The sequence below is a fragment of the Ursus maritimus genome, unplaced genomic scaffold, assembly GCF_017311325.1.
Source record: "Ursus maritimus isolate PB19 unplaced genomic scaffold, ASM1731132v1 scaffold_10, whole genome shotgun sequence".
Classification (NCBI taxonomy): Eukaryota; Metazoa; Chordata; class Mammalia; order Carnivora; family Ursidae; genus Ursus; species Ursus maritimus.
This window is the reverse complement of record NW_024423344.1, coordinates 30,009,790-30,032,910: the sequence shown is the minus strand read 5'-3', so window position 1 is coordinate 30,032,910 and position 23,121 is coordinate 30,009,790. Positions and strand designations below refer to the sequence as shown.

Sequence of the window (23,121 nt, the reverse complement as noted above, 5' to 3'; positions counted from 1 at the left end):
GAGAGGCTGATTGTTAGGGTTACCTTGGCTTCCTGCCTTCTTTCCCAGACCTTCAGAGGTCAGACTGTGTATGTGGTAGAAATATTCATCTGGAAAACTGCCCAGAGCCAGATTAATATAACATCACTGTTTTTAACTTGTATCTCACATGACATACCCATCTTTATGTTCATATCTTGTTGCATTTTGAAGGCCATACCTGTCTCTACGCTCAGCCTGAAAAATACAGAATAATACTGCTGAAAATACTAAATATTGTAGCCTCCGCCTGCCTCAAAAAGTGTGGCATGCATTAAAAATGAGCATTTCAGTAAGACTAACTAGTCTATCCATCCTTCCAGCTCTAGGTCACCTGTCCCCTACACATTCTCTTTGGTAAAGGCATCTCTCTCCCCCGTATGGCCGGTTAGTCCCTTTGCTTTCTGTCCAAGACCTTCTGTGTGGGGAAGATCTGGAGGCTTCTAACCCATGTTAATAGCTCAATTGGAAAAGGAACATAAGCCACACAAATATAGTCTAACATTGGAAATAATCAGATCAGTCATGCAAATTAATAAGTACATAAGGTCATATCCCAAAAGAAAAGAGTGCAGCCTCATACAAAAAAAGCTGCCAGAAAGAATGGATTTTAAAGGGAAATGAAAACTAAAGAGCCAGCCCTGACTTTGGACTCCTTTAAAAGCTCCTGATGCTCTTTGCTGTAAGGTGTACCATCTCCGGGCATTGCTGTTTGGGAAGCAGCCACACTCTGTACCTCACAGCAAGGTGGGGACTGCCCCTACTAGAGCCTTTTTTATAATAAAAATAAAAGAGTTTTAAAAAACAAAAAGACAACATTTTAATCAAAACACAATCATTTATTAAAAGGGGACGATTACAGCATTGAAGGAGCCAATCCTATAGACTGGGACTTGTGAACATCAAAGGGAAAGAGACCAAGCCAGATGATAAAAGCACCCAAAAGCACAAAAGCACAGACACCTGGAAGGTCCTCAAATGGCACTGATTTGCTAGATGCTATCAGTGGTTTTTAAAAATATTTTCTCCTCAAAAAACTTCATTTTCTTACAGCTTTCAGGTTTAAACAAAGACAAAAACTGCATGAAACAGTTGATATGACTTAATACAAGTGTCACATATGCTCCAGGGGCTTTATCATATAACCACATATGCTAGTATTTTATCTGCCATCTGATCCTCCTATGGTCTTAGAATCATGGAAGTGAAATTTCAAGAAGAGACAAAAAATGTAATTTTGTTTTTCTTCTTTCCATGCCATAAAAAAACGGTTAATTTTCATAAAAAGCAGGAGGTAGGAAACGGGGAGAGTGTGGGGGGGTGAGAATCGGTTGGTAAGTCTGGTTCTAATCTTCTGAGCTGCCTTTGGGATGACGTTATGAGGTAGGAGGGCTCTATGACTATTATATAGGTGGACAGAGGGAGCAAAGAAAAATCAAGTGCCTCATCTGTAGGTCCACCTGGGACCGATTTACAGTGTACAATTTAATGCGTAAAAGAGCCTCTCTTTAGAAAACTCTGAGCATTTTACAGATATAATATAAGCATGCTAAGTTTACTCATCTGCTACCTATAAAACATTGTTCCAGGTGCCAGTAAGAAGAACAAAGGTGGAGATCGGATCCCTTGAGGAGCTTCAGGTATTAATCTGCCTAACTGAGCCCAGGTTTCTTTCAAGTATGGATGAATTAGCCTGGCTACAAGGGGGAGAACTGGTCATTGAGACACGTTGTATAAAGAATCCCCCAAAGCCATAAAGAGTTCTCTTCAAGATCCTTCATTTCCAGATGCTGCCTGGACCACTGCCACCTTCCTGGGACCCATAATGCTCCTAGACCTCCACAATCCCACAAGGACTGTCTTTCCAGTAGGGAAAGGCATCTCTGGAGGCAGACACCTTCCAAGAGAATCATCAAATCAGGGCAAATATCCTAAGTCTCCAGCGTGACACAACTATGCTCCCAAATATCACTACTAAGCAAACACACTTCCAAATCCCCCCGCGGATAGCTAAATAAGTGGAAAAGACCATTTTTTCAAAGAACATTCTCTGCCTCTCTCACCCTAACACATTTACTTGGGTTCCTGACTAAAGATCAGATCATAATTCAGAAGGTAACCATCATTATAGACAAAAAGTTTCTGCTCAAAAGGGTGATAGTTAATGCTCTGCACTCTTTCCTGCATCTTATGCAATGTAATGTCTAGTCGGCCCTCTTTCCCTGTGTTTGTGTCATAATAGTAGAAAATCTCTTCTGTTTTGGTGTTCAGAGTGCGGGTGGCATACAGAACCCCACATACCATGAAGGCATTAGAAACAGATGGTTTATACTGCCTGGTGTACCAAGTGTTTAACACCACGAGTGTGGTGTCGTTGAGTTTACTAATCACCATGTTACCCGTGCTGGCTTCAGTGGAATAAATCACCCACAATCCATTCTCATCCACAGCCAAGTCAATATCTTGCCAACCAACATTAGCATATGAAAAGCGGTTATTATAGGCAGCGTTGGGGAGACTTTGAGTCACTTCAGCCCTGTTGTTACTCAGGTTAATTTTGGCAATGCTCCCGGTGTTGTACCAGTTGACATACATGAAGTTGTTATAAACTGCTGTACCACCGCCTTGGCCGTAGGTAATCCGATAATCTCGGGCATTTATATACAACAGCAAATCATCCAGTGTATTGTGGAGTCTGTAATATTCCAGAGTTCTCCCATCTGTATTCAAAGGTGCCACCCAATACAGCCCCCCTTCTGGATGCTGGGGAGAGTAATCCCGACCCCAGGCACCATACTTATAGGCAAACCCTCTCCAGTTGAGCTGAACTACAGCCGGCTTACTGATATTCACCACACCGCCATGGCCACAGCTCCCTGTACAAACAAGAACATAAAAGGGCATTCTTAGAGAAAAATGAATGACAAGACACAAATGGTTTAACACCCTAAGAACCAAAGGAATCCATAAAGATTTTTCTTGTCAAGGTTCAGTGACGACAGTGGTTCTGATGGAGAAGAGCCAAAACCTTCTCTTGGTGTCAGTCTCAATGCAAACCCGCTGTGGGCTCTAGAGAAGACAACCTTCTATTTCCATGAGTGGGCTTTCATTCTCGAAATGGGGATGCTAAAGCTGCCAAGCGCCATATTAAAAAGGTTTGAGGGCCCAGAAAGAGGAAAGGAGGACTTGATAGATTTAACAGATTTTCTTCTATCAGAAAGCATTTTGCAATCTTTTAACATTTCATCTTTCTTACAGAGAAACCAAGAAAGCCAGGTCATCCCAGACCCTACCCTCTTCCCATGAAGCCTGATATTCCCCAGGATCAGGTACAATTGTGATGAAGGAGAAGACTATCCTGGGCAAGTGTCCATGCCCTTCACCTTTCTGCCCCTCCCTGGCACCCCAATGCATACACCAAGTACCAATGCTGTCCCAAGCCAATCTCAGAAGAGGAAGTTTTAAATATGATATTTTGAAGATACAAAGATGGTCCTCTCATGGTGGGATATCAGCCTTGAGAAGCCATGGAAGTTATTTCAGGGCAATATTGCCTACTCTGTGCCCAAAGCATAGCCCACTACATAGATCACTTGGCGACCATCTTGCTGTAGAGTTATAAAATAGGTCTTGCTATTCATACCACGTATTCTACTGGTCCATAGAATATGGGGCAAGTACTTCACCTTCCCCAACTGGACACCGCTGTCATAATGTGTACAATCAAGTGGGACCAGACTCACTGGTCCACTGAATCCACCTTCCCTGTAACACCAGTGGATGACCCAGGCTGGGCAACTGGCCCTTTACATTGTACTCTGAAATCTCTGCCAAACTAAATCCTTTATGAGCTACAAAAATAAAATAAAATTCCTCCAGGATTTTTATAATAACTATCCAGAGTGGAACACACATTTTCTGGGATCTTAATAAATACCCTTTACAAATGGGTAACATTGTTTCTTGGATGACAAAGAAAATCCAACTTCAAGTACATTCGAGGTCATTTTCCCTCATCCTACTGCCTGGAGCAGAGCAGGTGAGGGAAGGAGGAACAGAACCTGAATCACTCGATCTGGCTTTGAATGCTTGGAGGGAATCAGGGAGCCGTGGAGAGCACATGATGTGAGCTGGAGCCAAGAGCAGAGCTGAAAAGAATTACCTGATTTATCAAAGGGGTCGGGGGAGCTGGTTAAGGGGGAGTGAAGCTTTGCCTGTAAGTCTGTGCCCCTGACCGATATGGAAAGACCCATTCCTCTCCTTGCGAAATTTCCCCCCCTTCTCCTCTCCTTACTCAAGGACTGGCTCTGAGGTAAAACCATTACTAGAAACCCTGCTTTTATTTTTCCAATCTGCTGGGGCTTTTTGGCCCCAGAATTACATACGTGCTCCTTAAATGCTCTCATAAATCCGTAGTTGGTGGGAAAGCCAGCCAACCATACAACAGGTAGAGAAATGAAACCATTCTGTACCCAACCTCAAATAATTTTGCATATCATTAAGCAGAACACAGTCGCAGGTTTATTTTAATAATGCATGCACCATTTCATAAATAAAAAAGCAACGTGTGTTCAGCCAAGAGACTGTTCTCCTCCAAAGAAATAATAAATAAAATTATAAATTATTATTTCTTCTCCTAAAAGTGATCTCTCAGATGAATGCTTGTTTGCTTTTGTTTATGAAACAATGCATGAATTATTAAAATAAAGTTAGCAGTGTGTTCAGTTTAATGGTAACAAAAACTGTTTGAGTTTCCATATGCTACAAAGTGGATTTTCTAGTTAAAATATCTTCCTGAGAACTTATTTATTTAACTACGTTTCACTCTGAGGAAATGAAAGAAAGACGTTTTTCTTGCAGGTTGGAAGACTTAGGAACTGTTTGCTTAATTGAATCTTGCTTTCCTGGAAAGAAAATATCCCAAACCAACAGCAACAAAAATACTTAAGGGAAAGTTATGATGCATAAATGTATCCAAGCATTATCAAGGGGTTAAAGAGCATAAACTGATCTGTCTTGGATGTGGAAATCCTCAGATATAAAGGAACCAAAATAAACTCTCTTAAAAATAATCAGAAGGGGGAATGAAGCATGAGAGACTATAGACTCTGAGAAACAAACTGAGGGCTTCAGAGGGGAGGGGGTGGGGGAATAGGATAGACCGGTGATGGGTAGCAAGGAGGGCATGTATTGCATGGTGCACTGGGTGTTATACGCAACTAATGAATCATCGAACTTTACATCAGAAACCAGGGATGTACTGTATGGTGACTAACATAATATAATAAAAAATACTATTATTTAAAAAAATGACTATTTCTGCTAATAATAATAATAATAATAATAATAATAATNNNGGCTCATCATTTTCCACACTGACCAGGAAATTAAAAATTGTACCTGGTATAAATACCACAATCTTTGTTGAAACCACAATCTCTGTTTCTCACTTTCCAACCGTTCCTAAACATTCTCCTGTCCTTTTTGTCATACCCCTCTTCTCCTTGATGTCCTCTGGGCCATTATTAGGGCCCTCGCTATAGTCAAAGGAGGTGGAAAAAAAGAAGAGAACTGAGCATCATTGTCAATACTACAGATGTGGCTACAGCAGTGACAGACCAGAGAAAAGGCCATGGCGGGCTTCCTCGACTCCTGGCAGCAAACCATCCTGGAAACAATACTGAAACTGATAGCCAGCCGGGTGCCCACTGCTCATCCAGCCCAGCCAGAGCCCCCTCCCCTTACCCCATCTATGCCAAGCTTTTTCCCACCCCACCACCAATCTCATACCCCTTCCCCGCTCCTTCCTTCATTTCAAGGTCTTAGGGGTATTCCATTCCCTTCCTCGGCCGTCACAAGTTTACCCTGACACTGGGACAACCACCCATGCTCAACCATAACCCAAGAGACCAATGAATCATTTTGCATTTTCTGGTAGAAAAGAACATGCCACAGAAATAAGAGTAAAAGTACCCTTTCAGCTACCCCACAAGCAAGAAACCAAGACAAATTGGTATTAATCAGGTTCATGAGTTGTTGGAACTTTCTCGTTACTCTGGGAATCACAGGTGCACCTCTCTATCAGAGTATCTATGGAAGGCAGCCTGGTACAGTGAAAACATTGGCAGACAGATTCCAAGTCAAATCCTGACTCCAGTACTTACCGGCTGTGTAACCTTCTGAGATTCAGTATCCTTATGTTAAAAAAAAAAAAAATCCTAATACCTACTCTATAGAACTCTTACGAAGAAGAAGAAGTTGTTACGTGTAACTCAGTAAATGGTAAGTATCAGCATTATAATCACATCACGTTGGAACTGAAGGTCCACCTGCCTGTCTCCCTTCCTACAGAGTGCTTTCTGGAGGTTCCTGTAGCCATCCTGGTAACCCTGGTGCCCTGAACAGGACCAGCCACGCAGTGGTACCAAATTAGGATCATGGAATAAGGGAATAAAAGACTGATCGAATCTCCCAAACCCAGCTTACCTTATTTATAAAACCCTAGTCCTCTACTCTGCTACATATCTGAGTTTTTCAAAAAGCCTAGTATCCACTCCAAAGAACATAATGCAAGGTACCCTCCACACAAGGGCAGCCTTGGTTGGCAATCTCTTCATCACGCAATTCATCAGATATTGGTGGCATTCTGAAAATACCCTGGGAAGCCACGAAGTAAGACTTTTTTTAAAGTCTCATGGTTGTATTTGTGTGTGATGTAGTAGAAAGTTTTTAATTTGCATCAACAAATGGGAATTCAAATTTGTATTGCCCAATTTTGAAAGCTGGATAAAAAAAGTTAGAAGCTAGGTGCCAAACTCCAGAATTAGAACCCATAAAGATATCTTAGTTTATCTGATTAAAATTTTTAGTACCAAAAAAAAAAAAAGTCTCATGGTTCATAGCATTTTTCTTAAGTCAAAGTCTATACACAGAGGAAACTTAATCTGGGATCCATGAATACAATCTCCTACCTGGACAACTAAACTGTGAGTGAAGAGGAGGATACAATTCACTTGTGAGAATTAGGCAGTTAAGCTGGTCATCATCATAAAATGATGAAGACCAAGTTGACTCTGAATTATTGGATATATACTACCCAACCCTCTGCTTTTCCTAAGGCCTTGGATTTGGGCGGGTCACCCCATATCTTCCATCAACCATGTACCGAGCACCTACTATGTGTCAGCACAGAACACAGCATCACGGCCAAGCACAATGGCGATCCACCCCCGAGCAAGTGTGTACATGTTGCCTGTTTTCTGTCATTTAGATTCAGGAGGAGATCAGAGAGACAGTCAGTTGTTTTTAGGAAAAAAAGTTAATGAGCAGAAGGCCAATTATTTTAGATGAGGAAGTTCTATGAAATGAAGCAGAAAAAGATGCCATTTGCAGCATAAACCAAATATAAAGCATGTTTTATTGAACCCTAACTACATGTGCTGGTTCTAAGACCAAGCTGACCACAGGGGTAGCACACTGCAACTGCAAGGGAGGGGCCCAGAGAACGCAGAACTGTATTATAGCTGAGACCTGCATACAGCCTTTTGTTCTATGCAACTCCGCAGTGAAAAAAAACAGGCCAGATTTTAAAGTCCCATAATTGTGAGTAACTTTAATTAAAGTCTCCACAGGCTCACAACTTTGTGGTGCCTGGGGAGTTTCCAACTCTGCATTATCAACCAATCCAAACAGAAAGAGAGCAAGTAAAAAGAAATTGATTTAAAAACATGACAAAAAGTCAGTTTAATATAAACATCATAAATATAATATGAACAAAGCTGGAGGAGGGCCAAGTGGCTTGGCTGGGATCCAGGTACAGCCAAGGTTGTGGGAAAGTGAGAGGAAATCTGGGTCCAATTTGCTTAAACAACACAGCTGGGCTGGGATGGCTCACAAAAGTCTAAGTGTGAGGACCTAGGGGAAAGTTCTAGAAAAAAAATTCTAACAAAAACAATCCAACAGACTCATTTGTTTTCCTCCTTAGATATACCAAGCAGTGTACCTTGTCTCCCACCGCCACCCTTGAGTTACTGCCATCAGACACTCTAGATCCTGAGATACCCACAGAGCAAGGGGCCTTGCACGTCAGCTTCAGCTCTGCCACTAACTACCTATGTGGCCTCAGAAAAGCAGCATCCTCTCCACCTTAGTCCCCTCCTCCTGAGACATGATGGACCTGAGCCAGATGGCTCTGAATGTCCCTTCCAGTTCTAAAATGTCCTCACTCTAAGGAATGCAGAGAAAACTGTGCTGGAAAAATCTATTCAATGAGGAAAATCTGCTGTGGAGGAAGAAAGAAAGGGGGGGAAGGAGGGAGGGAGGGAGGGAGGGAGGGAGGAAGGAAGGACGGGAGGGAGGGAGCCTTGCTCAGCTGTTATCAGGGTTTGTCACTGCTTTCACCCCTGCCTCATGGAGCCCTGCGTGGCCCAGCAGAATGAGCTCACATTTTCAACGCACACTGACACCACTGATCCCAGACCGAATTTAACCTTAGCTTGTTATGGAGGACGAGGCACGGCTCTGTCCTGAACCTCCTCTCTATGTCATACTATGACAGACTGCCAACAAAGCAGGGGGCAGGATGAGTCTCCTCAGCTCCACCAAGAGGCTTAGAATGATGGCGGTACCTAATTAAAGCCTTAAAGAAACCAGCTACATCGACAAGGACCCAGAAACACACAGCCTAAAAGGAAACAGGTTGTAGGAAGAGGAATTAATGAAAACAACAAGAGCTGTAGGATGGGATGAGCAGATACAGGCCTTCTTCGGGCAGAGCTGCTCACGCCCCGCAGAGAGAGCATCCCTGTGCCAGGGCTGCAGCCAAGAGGCTGAGAGGCGGCCTCGCGTTCACCTAGAGGGGTGTGCTGACGCTCCGAGGACCTAGAGCCACTTTTGTTCCCAGCAAGGTTTCCACTTCAGTTATCGTCATTAATAATAATAACAAACTCCAGTGCATAAGTGCCAATCATAGAGCTCTGTGCTTCCCAAGACTGGTTTCATTAACCCTCACAGCAACCTGCAAGGCAGGTCCTGTCTTCCTGTTTTATCACTGACGAGATGAAGGATCTTTTGCTATGGCCATAGAGCTGGGAAGCACAGGTCTTTGGGGTCCCAGAGCCATACTCCTGACCCCTACACTCCACTGCTCCCTTCCTGGAGGTATCACGGAGCACGTGCCTCTATGCTCTACCCAGCCCCAAGGATGATCGATAGAGAGAGGACGTCCCTGCCCTCTGGGAACTCACATCCAGGAGGGACGTCAGGCCACACCGGCAAGTTCTGGGCATGTGGGGCCATCCATTAAAGCCTCCCTCGATCATAAGACATGCTAAACGGTAGGTGCACTTAAGGGAAGCATAAAGGAAAAATAAAGAGATGGAAGCGGGAGGGAAAGGCATAACCCAGCTCATCAGCTACAGGAGCCAATCAGCCCTTGCAGTCCATAGGACGGCATGGATACCATGCCGATTCCAGAAGCTTTCACCCCACCCCCGACAACAACTCCATCACCACAGAGATGTTTTTCTTGTTGGTAAATGCAAAGGGACACGTGTAATGTGTGGATTTTGCTTTAAATCAACTCGTCATCAGTGCTTTTCCTCTATGAGCCCCAGAACGTGATAGCACGTGGAGCTACTAAGGGAGAGATTTCAGAGCATGGAAGAGGAAGCTGAGAGCCGCGATGATCCCGTCCCTCCCTTCCGCACTGCAATCCCAAATCCCTTCCCCGCCCGCTCTGGGCTCCTAACTGGGCCTGGCTCAAGTGGTAAAAACACGGCATGCTTACCAGGGGCAGGAGGAGGTGGGGAGACAGGAACATTGTCACCTTTAGAGGCTTCGCATTCCTTTAGCCTGGTCTTCAGAGCCAAGATTTCTCGTCGAATGGCAAGGACATTGTTTTTGTCTAGCGTCTCCAGCTTCTCTACCAGGAGAGTCATATTCCTTATCTAAGGAAATAAAAATTCAGAGTGACTTTATATTATTGTGCAATTTCTTTCACAAACATTCCAGGGCTGAATTTGTCACTTAGTGAAACATTGCTGGAGAATACACCCGAGATTCTTCTGAATGGTTTTATTTGGAAGAACACATTTTATGGTTTACCGTGAACGCCTGTTACATCTCAGGCAGATGTGTGTGACAAGAAGAAAATGGCAAAGATTTTAACAGATTTAATAATAGAGCACAGGCTCAGTCGAAGCATCCACAAAGGTCCATTAAAGTTCATTTCTAATAACCTTCCCTATAAACTCGTGTTTACTCATGTTGTATTATAATTATGATTTTAACGAATGGTGAGAGCCAGAGAAAACTTAAAGTCTGAAATATGTAACTAGAATTCTCAGTTATAGCCCCCGTCATGACGTGCTAGTAAATTCTCGTTCATATGAATTACCCGACCATAACATTAACGTGATGGTCTTTATCCATAGAGGATAAAGGCTTCACGGAAACACACTCACAAGGAACTCCTTTAAAGAGGGTTGCCAGGATGTGGAGAAGTGTTCCAAGAGGGATCGAGGATCACGTGATCATGCAAAAGGAGAAACAGACCTAGCAAGTCCAAAATCAGGTAAATTGTGGCTTCCTAGTGCCACGAGCGTAAATCCAGAACAGAAAAGGCACTTGATCTAACTTGCCCACGGAGTTGTTCAGATTTATATCATCTCCTTTCCAGAGACACACCACTGGATGACACCTGCTCGTCAATGAACACGTTCCCATCACGCTTAACTTACTGTTCAAAGACAGATGTCCACGGAAGGCAGAACATGGGACATGCCATGCAGTCATGTGAGAGTGCAGAATTGGAAGTTGGAAGAGAGATGCGTAGCCTGGTCCTGGCACCTGCCCACTGGGGAGAATTTACTATTAAAGCTCTCAGAAATGAGTTAATGCCCTACCTCCACTTCCAGCTGGTCAACGATTGCTGTGCTTCCGACCACACTGCCCTTCAGCTGCATGACCAGTTTCTCCATCTCCTGCACTTCTATCTTGATCAGCTCAAAGTCCAGTTCGGTATAAGAAATGGTATCCTTTTCCATGATCTCTACTCGGACGGTCAGATTCAAGAGCTTCTTCTCATACACGCTGATTAATTGGACATACTCCTTCACCTGAAAGGGAATCAAAAAGCTTAAGTCAATTCCCAAAGTAATACCATGCAGTCTTTCTCCACTGCCAAGCCCTTGGGGACTATTTGATTGCTGTCAATCTTTTTTTTTTTTCTTTCTTTTTTGGTAAAGAAATGAATCAAAAATATATTTGAGTAGTTTTTTTTAATCTATCTAAAAGCAAACTAAAAAAAATTATTACAATTGGTGGGGTGGATTTTGCACTTGCCTAGACTAAAAATAATTTTGCTTCAGAGTCATCACACACAAGTATATTTTAATTTCCATTTTAATGTTTGAAAATATTAGGTCTCCAAACTAAATTGGTTTGAACCAGACTCCCTTGCCCTCCCTCCTCCCCTCAATGCACACACCGTGTCTAAATCAGGGTTTCCCAACCTCAGCATTACTGATATTCTAGACTATTCTTTCTTGCGGGGGGAGGGTGTCTTCCTGTGTCTTATAGGATATTTACTAGTATTCCTGGCCTCTAGATGCCAATAACACCCATAGACCATTGAGCTGTGACAACCAAAAATGTCCCAGACATTGTTAATGTTCCCTGGGGGCAAAATCACCACCACCATCACCCTACCTCCATTTAGAAACACTGCTCTAAATCGAAGTATTTTCTACAAGTGGGAGAAATGCACTAAGTAGAATTCCTTCTCTGACTGCCATATGCATTGGGTTGTGAGCCCCTCTATCTTTTACAAAGTAGCATAAAGACCCAACTTTACTATACAATATGTGAGTGTATATGCAACTGTCAAGTGCACATTTCATTAAGTGCGCCCACATTTATTCCAAGAACTGATTATTGCAATCAGACTTTTATGAGTTTGTTGCATATATTTGAATGTCTGATCATTAAGTTAAAATACTTGCAAAAATTCCCTTGGTGGTTTAGTGTATAATTGGCATCTCCAAATGGATATTTCAATAAACACATTTGGTGGTTCTTTTTTGTATCTGATCTCTAAAAGAAATGCCATGGCTTTTTTAAGGACCCGCTCATTAAAAGTTGCTAGTTTTATATTCTTTTTAAAAATTCGAACATAAGTGATACTTTTCCCCAAACCATGCTAATGTCAAGTAGCTGATCCACGGGGCTGGATGAATTCAGAGCCAGATGTTGGCCTATAATCCTCCTAATACCAAAGGCAGCCCTAACTTCTGTCATTTTAGCCCTTCCACTTAACCCCACTGTGCAAATTAGAACAGACTCATAGGCCACAGACCTCAAGGGCTAGGGCTTCAGGCAAAGAGGATTTTAATGAAAGTTGAAAATGCAGCCCTTGGCACTGAGAGTGTATCTCCTCGGGCAACCAATGCTCACTGCCATCAGCTGTGGCATCCCTCGGAGGCTGATAAGGCTGGTGACATTTTGGTGGATAAGGCGGTTAACCTCTTAATTTCTACAAAAATCAAGCAAAAAACTTGCCTGTGATGATGATGATGATGATGATGATGATGATGATAATAATAATAATAATAATAATAATAATAATAAAGTGCCAATCCATTGCAGAAATGGAAGTTTGCAAAATGAGTATTCTTGCTGGCATTTGGCCTTGCCAGCTCTTGGAACACATGAAACACCCTCTGCTTTCCTGGAACATGTTGGTGGTACATCGCAGCTGTTGTTCTAAAGAAATGAGTGATCCAACTGTCATCCCTGCTAAAAAAAATGTGGCTCTCCCAGATTCTCACTGAAAACCAAGGCATAACCTAGACTTTGCCACCTATGAGAATGCGTGGCATGCCTGCCCTCGTTCAGCCACAAAATGGGTCTCTAAAGATCCGTTTGGGGAAAATCTGAGGTTCTTTCAGCTGACATTTAAAGGAAAGCTCGCTAATGTTCAGGAAAACCAGAATCATCCATGGAGTTCTAAGAAGGCAGGAGGGAGGGGCACCTGGATGGCTCAGTGGGTTAAGCATCTGACTCTTGATTTTGGCTCAGTTCATGATCACTGAGCATGGAGCCTGAACCTGCTTGAGATTCTCTCTCTCCCTCCCCCCTCCCCGCTTATGCACATGCATGCACTCTCTCTCTAAAAAAAAATCAAATAAAATAAGGCAGGAGGGAATTTGAGGACTTTACTGACTTACATGTTCGGCTCTCCAGGGTTGAGATGGTGTGGACAATTCTGAGAACATCCAGCTCTCCCCAGAAGTGCAATGTCAGCAGAAGCAGCCCGATGTGCCCAGAGATGGGCAGCAAGAATATGGGTCTAGCAGCCCTAAGGGGACGCCTCCCTGTGTCAACATCTTTACTGTAAGCTCGTCACCACTACAAGTTTGAGCTTTCAAAGACTCGCCTATGCTTGCCTTCAAACCACCAACCTAACATTCAGAGTTTCCATTTTTGTTTGTTTGTTTGTGATGCACAGACTACATCATGGGTGGGTTCTAAGAATCCAAGTTTGTTTGGGGGTTCGCTTCAGGGTGTTTGTTGTTGTTCTACACAGTAAATGTAGTCTCGTCATAAACAGGGGTGCCGTGTAGCCGGCTAGTAGCCTAAAGAATCTGTCCGGCTCGTGTTTCTGCCTCAAAACCTGTGATCATAATTATGGCCAGATTATTTGAAATAAATAACCATACTGTTATTTTAATACATCTTTACCAACAAGATGAGTTGAGCTTGAACTGACGGTGAAGACATATGAAATACTTTGGAGCTAGAGTCACCTAAACTCAAATCTGCCTCAGTACTTAGTAGCAAATCACTTAATTACTCTCAGCCTTAGTTCCCTCCTATAAACTGGGGGTAATGACATCAAGCTTACAAGATTATTGGAAAGACTAGAGATAATGCATATTAAGTGCCTCACCTAGGGGCTCCTGGCTGGCTTAGTCAGTAGAGCACACGACCCTTGTAAGTTCGAGCCCCACGTCGGGTACAAAGATTACTTAAAAATAATAAAATCTTTTTTAAAAAAAGGTGCCTCACTGACCGGATGTTTATAAACTGTAGCAATTATTAGAGAAACAGTGATTTCAGGGGTTTTTTCCATCTGACCTTTTAATTTATTGTATTTCACTGCACAAAACATTGTTCAATCGGTGTTGTTTGTTTGTAAGTTGCCTAAATGTCTCCCCAACTGCCTCAACCTTCTTGTGCATGAGGATCTATCCGCAAATGTGTCCTATTAAATACTTGCCCCAAAGACCATAGAAAGAAAACTCCGAGCTGCCTTTTGCGTCGTCCCCTTGAGTATGGTCACAAGAGGCCATAGCAGAAACACCAGAAAAGGATAAAATGCCTTCTGCATCTCATGCAGAGGCAGCCCGTCTTCCCTGTGTACTGACAGATCATGAATCAATGCAAAGCAGTCAAAACCCTCTTCTGCCAGCTTGTCCAATCGGGCGTTCCCCTCAGGCCTCCAGATAAACGGTGATTTCCAAGACAACGCAGGGACAGCTATAATCATTCACCTGAAAACTCAAAAGCCCTCAGCTGAAGAGAGAACTCTGGATCGAAGGTATGACTGACTTCCTGCATCTCTTCTTGGAGGTTGATAACAGCATGGCCAAGATAAAAGAAACTGGGATGATTCTGAAGACCCTAAACTCCTGACCTGGCTCACCCAGCCAAGAGAGGAATGACCTGCCCATTTACGTCTCTTGACCTTTATGAACCTCCATTTTTCCATCCCTGAAATGGGAAGAACACTGGCCTATCTGCCTTAAAGAGTCGCTTGAGAGTAGAACAGACCCAGAAGCATTTAGAAAAGCACAAAGGGAAGCTGTTCTTGCTGTTATTATCATCTGTCACACAGAATTTACGAGGCAAGCCTCAACGGGCAGGTCAATTCCTTTCTTAGGCCTCAATCACAGACTTCTTGAGGACCAGCTACTCCTGCCTTCAGAACTGAAAGTTCTCCCACCTACTCCGCACTTCCTCCCTGCCAATTACTAGCAAGGCAGATGCCACCTGCCCCCTTTACAGGATTGGAATTAAATGTCCTGTCCTCTCCACCCTGGCAAGCTGCACACTTCCGGAGCAGCATGGGGTTTCAAACTGCCCTTCACACTTCTGCCAGCAAAGAAGACATGCAAATCAGTAGCTTCCACTATTTCAAAGCAAATGACTCTAACTGAAAAGATCTTTACTTAGGATTTTCCTCCACTTGTTATGTTTTTATGCATAACTTCTTATCTGTACTTGATTATGCTGGAATAAGGCTATGAATATTAATGGAGGGAATTTATAATTTAGTGCTGTGCCTTTTCTGCTGATTAATTGAAGGACATTTTATTTCTTAAAAAGCTAGGTTCCTAGTGTAGTCAAACACATTTTACTGGACATTCATTTAAACATAGACTATTTATCTACCAATTCAGGTTGAAAGCAGGGTCTCAGCCTCATCATAATTTTTGTCTTAAAGGATAACTGTGCTGGATGTTGAGGCAGCTAAGTTTAAATTTCTCAGGAAAACTTATTTGGAATCTTGCAGGAAAGCCAGAGCTCCTTGTAAATTAATGGAGTTGTATTAAATAATGCATAATGTGATTATAGCCTAGCTTGGACTTCACCTGTGCAGAAAATGGGAGCCTTTCTAATTGATTTTAAACTTGGCTAAAAAGGGAGAAGGGGTCAAAACTGGAATGCCAGGTCACATTGCTCCAGCCAGCTCAGAGAAAGGCAAACCCTGTGGGATGACTTCCTCTGGCTAGAGAAAAGCCATAATCAGGGGGTTGGAGTCGGGGTTTTTACCAAGGCTATGTGACCTACTAGAATTGATTCAAATTCCCAGGGAAGTCCTACATTTTGGTCTAATGCTAGACACGACTAATGTAATGTTCCTGCTGAGACAACAGAGGATAACACAAGAGAGAGAGAATGAAAGAGAGACGTACAGAGACAGAGAGAGTTAGGAGAGACAGAGGGAGGGAGCGAAGAAAGTAAACTGGAAAGAGAAAATCAGAGGAAGAGAAAGGAAAAGAGGGAGAAAGACAGGAAGAGGACAAGCTTCCAAGAGGGGAAGAGGAGAAGGAAAATGAAAAGAAGGAGGTAGGGGCTTTCCAAAAGTAAGGAAAGATCAAAAAAAAAAAAAATTAGGAAGGAAAGGGAGAGAGACTAGAAGGGATGGACAAGGGAAGGGGGAGTGAACAGGAATAGGAAGGAAAAGTGAAGGAGAAGGGAGAGAGAACAGAGGACAGAGGAGAGGAAAGACAGGCAAAGCTGGAAGAAAGACGAGGAAGAAGACCAAAAGGAAGAAGAAACAACAGAACCCAAACCAAATAAAAATTGCAGGTTGGGTTTCACAGGGGGAGCTCAGGGCTTCTTTCCAATCATACGTGCACAATATTGAAGTGAGTTTATCCGTGGCGTGCACAATCTCCATCCCATTTTCTTCCTGGGCCCTCATTTTTCCTGCTATAAAGAGCCCCGCAGGTGTACTGTAAAACAAATGCTAACGCCTCCATCGGCGGCAGGCACGTGGCTTGGGCACAACGAAGAAGGCTGCTTACAAAGGCCTGCGTAAAAAGGGTTTTGTTTTGTTGGCTGGTTTGCTCTTATCAAGATTTGGCTGGAAGAGGAAGAAAAGCAATGCTTACTTTAGAAAGCTCTTTCTCAAACTTCTGGGAGAGAATGTGAGCCGCGACTTCCAAGCGTTCCACTCTCTGCACGGGAAAGGTGGTGTCTGGGAGGGTCACAGAGCACTGGCAGGTGCCGTGGTCATCCTCGAAGCCAGTGAAATTGGAAAGCGACTGTAAAGAAAAATAAGTTCAACATCAGTAATAAGCTGGGAAATGAGCTTTTTGGTAACTGGAGGGGCAGAAATTGGCCTACCGAGAGCGCTCAGAGGCAAGCAAGTGGAATCCAATACATAAATGAATAGAACCAGGGGCGCCTGGGTGATGCGGTTGGTTAAGCGCCCGCCTCTTGATTTCGGCTCAGGTCCTGATCGCAGGGTCCTGATCTCACGGTCGTGAGTTCAAACCCCGCTGGGATCATGCTCAGTGGGGAGTCTGCTTGAGATTCTCTCTCTCCTTCTCCCTCTTCCCCTCCCCCCACTCACAGTCGCTCTCTCTCTAAAATAAATAAATCTTCAATAAATGAATGAATGAATGAATGAATGAAGAGAATCAGAGACACAAGCTAAAACTACCATGTTTCCCAGACAGTGATTACACTCAGTTCAGCCACATCTCTACCAGCCAGGCTAAACCACAGTCAGACACCTTTACCTAAAGGAAGATTCTCCTTTCTTGAGGAAGCGTCAAGGAAATTATTACTGTTCCCATGTAAGGAAAGGGAAAGAAAGAAGAGATTGGACTCCTAAGTTTGAATTCCAATTCTACCACTTATTGGACATGAACCCTCTGTAAGTCTTGCTTTCCTCATCTGTCTAATAGAGATAACCCACTTAGCAGGGTCATCCCCAAGAGTAACTACGTAATGTAAACCAAGTCCCTGGTACGTGGTCAGTGACCAGTAGATGGCACTCTCCCTTTCCTTCCATGCACTCATTTTCTTTACCCCAACCCCAACCCCAACCCCAACCCCAACCCAATGCCTTCCAATGACTGGAATGGGAAAACCACCATGGATATGGGTTACAGGGAAAATATACAGTGCAAATTCACATCTTCTCTTCACCCAGGAAATTGTGTAATTAACATTCTTCAAAATGGAAACAAACCAGCCATTTTTAAAAGACTGCGTAATGTAGGAGTTGGAAGGTTTTCTGCAAAAAAAATGTTTTTAAGTTTTCCAGCTTACCACTTGCAGAAAAGTCATTTTAAAATATTTGATGTTTCTTTAAGATATTCAGGCTCACACTTTGGTGCCGCTGCATATTTTAAAATGACAGGTTTGAAAGATCCTGTTTTTCGTTTGTCCCCTTTGAACTTCCCCAAGGGGATCCCAGCACAATTAACATTTTTTTATTACTACTGTTGCCTTCCAGAGGAACTCTTGGCAGCCGACTGGTTGAGCTTTACAATGATCTCATCTGACAGCCAGCCCAAAGCTCACCTGTGAAACATCAGACTGAACTGTCTCCCTGAAACTACCAAGGGCAGAGCAATGGCTTGCAGAATTTGAAGAGATACAGACCACACCCCTCAAAGTTTAGGAGGTCAGCTTGCTGCAGCGGAGACTGTGTGCTCTGTACATTTAATATCTACCAACCTCCATGATTTCCAAACAAGCTGGACCTAGATCCATCTATAATCAACATGTATTCTGTCAATGACCTCCGGACCAATTAATTCAGGCTTTTTTGCAACTAAATTGCTTGTCGACTTAACCTAATCTTCTTTAAGATGAGCAAACACACACACACACACACACACACACACACACACACACAGCTTATGTATATAGATGCCAGGTAAATTCTTGACATTGGTCTCAATTTTCTTTGCCAATCACATCCCACACCCGTAGGAACTGGGGAGTAAGGAGGAGAGACAAGCAAGTTTATGCTGAACATGGGGGCTGGGAGGGGGCTAAGGTAAGGGTCTTTGCCAGGGATGAAGAAGGCCTGGATAAGCTACCCCAAAAGTCTGTTAGAGAGACCAGCTTCCCTTGGAACCAGGTTTATCACTCTCACCGAAGCTAGAAAGACTCCAGTTCAAGCACACCAAGGCTTTTACAGAGGACCAATGTATCGTGGACTTTCAAAAAAAAACAGCTTACTATAACAACTGTCTACCCCCCAAGAAATGTCTTGCATTGCGTTTTGACAAGGCGAGGTTAATTAGCTGCACAAGACAGGGTTGAACCATTCTTAGAGTTCGCTGAAAAGCTCTGTCAAATCAGAAAATAGTGGAGACCATCAAGCAGTCTCTAGATAATCAACCAGAAACCACCAGCTAACAACTTTTAGTCCTGAAGTTCACCTGAAAGGCAGGCAAATAATTATGAGTCCTGCTGACAGCCATTCCACTGTCTTCTATTGAACATCTCTGTCCCAGCACTGTGGACTCCCCGGCTTCCAACCCGCTTATCATCAGCCCCGTGTGCTCAGCTGACATCAAAATGGTCCATAAGTTTGATCAGTGTCTCCCATTAGAGATATTTCTGCTCCTCACATTCAAAGACAATGAAGCTAATGGTGATGGGTCCCTCTCTCTTTGCAGTGAATGCTTAAACTCTACACGAGTGTAACATGAGGAATGGGAGACACAGACATGTGCTTGTCTCCTTGGCCTTTGAGAGGGTCTGCAATCTCCCTTGTGGGGGACAAACAGGACCCTCTGTACCTTACAAGACATCTTACACTGATGGGGTCTCACGCAGCATGTGTTCAATTAACATTTACTGGTGTCTACAGCTCGTCAGGCTGTGGTGTTAGGGAGACAAATAAGACCCAATTCCTTCACAGTGCATCAGGTCCATTGTCATGAGAGAGCCTTCGTGTCCTTTTTTTCACCAAACCCAAGCCCCTTAGCCTGATGACAAAAGCACACGACTCCATGTTCCAACTCTGCCAGTCACTGGCGCCTTCTCTTGTCTGTGGAACAAAGCATGGCGCCTTCTCTTGTCTGTGAAATGAGGAACCTGATAGCAGCTCCTTCTTTGGAGGGGGACATTCGAGGCATGTGGAGTGCTCGGAGCGCTGGAGCTGAAGGTGTGACTCACATTTGTGATTTAAGGTTGCAACTGGCTCTAATTAGCAGCCAGGTCTAAGTGCCTGTAAAGATTCAAGGCATAAAATAATGGTACTCAACATTTTCAAAGTATAGAAAATGATACGTTTGGAACTTGCTCAATGACAGTTATAAAGGGGTTTTCCACCACTTTCCAAAGAGCTCATCAAGCTGACAGCCAGCCCTAGAAAATTGGGTTTATAGTAGAAGTGACACCTAGCCTGCTATAAAAAAGAAGCTGGGGTAGTGATACTGACTCAGCAGAGGGAGATAAGTAAACCAGGAAGGAAATTAAAATCTCTAAGTGCAGTTTAACTACCATTCCTTATCTACTTTTAAATAGTTATCGTTTTACCAGACAACGGGCCTATTGGATTTCTCTGTTTCTTGACCTATATTTTATTTTCTGTTATTTTAGCTGATCATCTTCCCCAAATGATGGTTTCTGATTGGTGATGAGGCTTCAAAATCATTATTTATTGTTAACCTCTTTCTTTAATGTTAACCAGGTCTAATTGTCCCCAGAAGTTACTTAGCACCATGGGATAAAATGTTGCATCTGATTTCTGGCTACAAAGACTATCTGGGCATTTTTAATATTCCCAAACCTTCTCCTCTTAAAAATAAGCAGTTTTCATCTATACTCCCCCCAAAATATAGAAAGCTGCCTAGGGAGAGATGGGGAAGAGGATGGGCAGACTAAGTCTGAGTTATATAATCTGCTGGCTTAGTGACTGTAAGCCAATGACGTCACCTCTCTAAGCCTCCGTTTCCACATCTCTAAAATGGGACCATTAATTTTACCGACCTCTGAGGGTTAAATCAGATAACACATATTATGTGAGCCCTGTCATTTATTAGGTACTCAGTGAACACTGTTGTGGCAGTTTCTATCTGGGCCCTATCCAAACCATTTGTTGATCAATAAGTTTTCATTGCCTACATTGTTTGTTTTTTTTTTTTTTAAGATTTATTATTTATTTTAGAGAGAGAGAGAGCAGGGGGAAAGGCAGAGGGAGAGGGACAAGCAGACTCCCCATTGAGCGCAGAGCACCGACAGCACTCGGGGCTCGATCCCATGACCCTGAGATCATGACCTGAGCAGAAATCGAGAGCCGGCCACTTAACCCACAAGGCCTCCCAGGTGCCCCTGCATTACTCAGCTTTTGCCTTTGCTCTGATGGCAAAATGGAAACTACAGAAAAGCCTTTTCCTCCCCTTTTCCCGATGGCCCTTCCATTCAGATGGGAGCATGTAAGCAGCAACCTGACCTGTGAATAAAGATCACAGAGGCGCACAGGGACAGCCTTTGGGGGAATTAAGGTTCCTCTACCCTCTAAGGCACACCATAGCAAGGAAAGCCTGGGTTTTACAGAGCAGGGCTCCTACAGAGAGGCCCAGAGCCCACGTGGGCAGAGCTGGAGTGAAGAAATCCTTCCCGACCCCTAATGTCTCACCCTCCCTGCCTCTTCCTAGCTCCTCAAAGGAGATACAAACAGGACTCAGCTCCCAAGGGATGAGGCACAGGATGTGGCCTAGTAACGTGGCTCCCACTCCCTCAGGGCTGTTCTTCATACTCCTCACGGTCCCTAGTGTGTGGGCAGCAAACCAGACAAACTTCTGTAGCTTCTACTGGCTGGGACCCTTCCCTAACAGTTCTCATTTGGGATAGAATTTGGACATCTCTATTTTCAGAGTCTCCCTCCCACCCGCACTTCCTACCCCAGATTCCAAAGTGCAGCCAAGTTTGAGAACCTCTTTCAAGTTTAGATTCTTTCCCTAAGGCCTCCAGTGGAAGAACCAAGATGCCGTCCCCTTGGCAAACAATTTAATTATTTTACCCAGGTTTTAATTCATTTCTGGGGCACCTATAGTTAACAGAGGGAGTTGTAAATCTTTTCCAGTGCTCAAGTCTAACCATCCATGAAATTATATTCAGGTCCCCAAAAAGCGAGAAGAAGGGAATGAACACAGCTCTCAGACTGTGGGGCCTCCTCACCTGAGACACGGAGCCAGGGCTGGGACCAAAGCTGCTGTTGGAGCTGGAAGCAGAGAGGAAGCTGGAGCTCGGCACAGAGTCAGGGAAAGAGCTGGAGGGGGTGGTGGGGATTGGGGGCTCCAAATCCCCTGTGGTCTGGCCGAGGAGGAACAGAAGGGCCAGGAGACAGAGGAGGCCTGACATCATCTTGCGCTCTTACCTAGAGCCACTGGCTTCTGCGCAGAGCCAAGGGGCTTCTTATAGTGCCCAAAGGGGATTTCCCCACATCCAGTTTGTAGGAAGAGGAAGCTGCCGGGGAGCATGTGACCACCCCAGGAGGGTCAGGACACCCAGGAACTGAGCCACCTTCACACCTTGTCACTGAGCCCCACTGTGCCAGCTGCCCTTCGATCTAGATATCGCCTACCAAGTATTAACTCAGATGTGTTTTTTGACACCCAATATCTGGTTTCTAACTCGTTACTTCCTTGAAAGAGATGGGTTCAAAGCAATCTTTGTAGATGAAACAGAGCTTGGAGGTCCCAGGAGGAAAAAACAAGCCTCAGTCCTTTGCCCAGAAGCCATTTCTAGTTGTTCCCCTGGCCCCTGGCCCCTGGCTCCACCTCCCATTTTACTGAATGATGCTTTCCAGAGAAAGTTGGGGAACTTGGTTTAGAGTCTGTGAATCTCCCCAGGGGGACTCCCTCTTTAGCCACTACTCCCCAGGTTGTCTCTCACTGCCCCCTTACAGAATCTGCTTCTGGACAATTTTTTCCCAAAAACCTCCCACTGAGGGAGAGACCAGCAGTATTTTCACCCTGGATGCTCAGTGAGGGTTCCACACTACGGAGCACTTACCACAGTGAGTTCGATGAAGGAGAAAGAATCCAAACAGGAGGCTCCCCCAAACCGGTCAGAGGGGTCCATGGTGAACAGCTTCTCCAGAAGACTCTATCTGGCTGACCTCCACTGGTCCACACCCTCTTGTGAGTTGGTCAAGGCATGTTCATCATGAAACTGAGAAACAGGGATGCATCTTCAGGCTCCATTTGGAACATCTGCCTTCCTCCCTGTAGAATAAAAAAGTGTTGGCCTGAATATTAAAAACCAGCTTTCTCGCTCATTAGTTAGTAGCCTTAGGCAAATCACTTAGCCCCTCTAGTGTTGTAACAACTCCTAAATTGTTAGAATTAAATGAAATATTATATGAGAAGTTGCTTATAAGCTTTGAAACACTATACAAATGTCAGATTTTATGTTTTTTTGGTTTTATCTTTAATTTCCTAAAACCTGGCTCCGTATGTAAGATTGTTGAGTTCACAGCAGGGAAAGAAGGCCCCTGCCCCACTTCCTTCCCCACCCTACCAAAGGAATGCTTTGGAAAACCTGGTCTGAAGGTTCTTT

General features: G+C 43.9%; 1 protein-coding gene across 1 annotated transcript; it reads right to left on the bottom strand.

The window, feature by feature from the left end:
• Positions 1-842: 842 nt before the first annotated feature.
• OLFM4 (olfactomedin 4) lies at positions 843-22,082 on the bottom strand. The gene is made up of 5 exons (XM_008706916.2): positions 21,739-22,082; positions 16,698-16,850; positions 10,923-11,135; positions 9,806-9,965; positions 843-2,894 (listed from the first exon to the last, which is right to left on the bottom strand). The coding sequence occupies exons 1-5, from the start codon at positions 21,922-21,924 to the stop codon at positions 2,092-2,094; spliced, it is 1,515 nt and encodes a 504-aa protein (XP_008705138.2). The 5' UTR covers positions 21,925-22,082; the 3' UTR covers positions 843-2,091.
• Positions 22,083-23,121: the final 1,039 nt, after the last annotated feature.

What these genes read in the sequence shown, in the direction of transcription:
- OLFM4 (XM_008706916.2), bottom strand. Translation starts at nt 21,924, where the DNA reads ATGATGTCAGGCCTCCTCTGTCTCCTGGCCCTTCTGTTCCTCCTCGGC. An exon ending in TTGACCAGCTGGAAGTGGAG is followed by an intron (nt 9,966 to 10,922) that starts GTAGGGCATTAA and finishes TTATTTCCTTAG; the next exon opens with ATAAGGAATATGACTCTCCT. An exon ending in CCCACCTCCTCCTGCCCCTG is followed by an intron (nt 2,895 to 9,805) that starts GTAAGCATGCCG and finishes TTGTTTGTACAG; the next exon opens with GGAGCTGTGGCCATGGCGGT.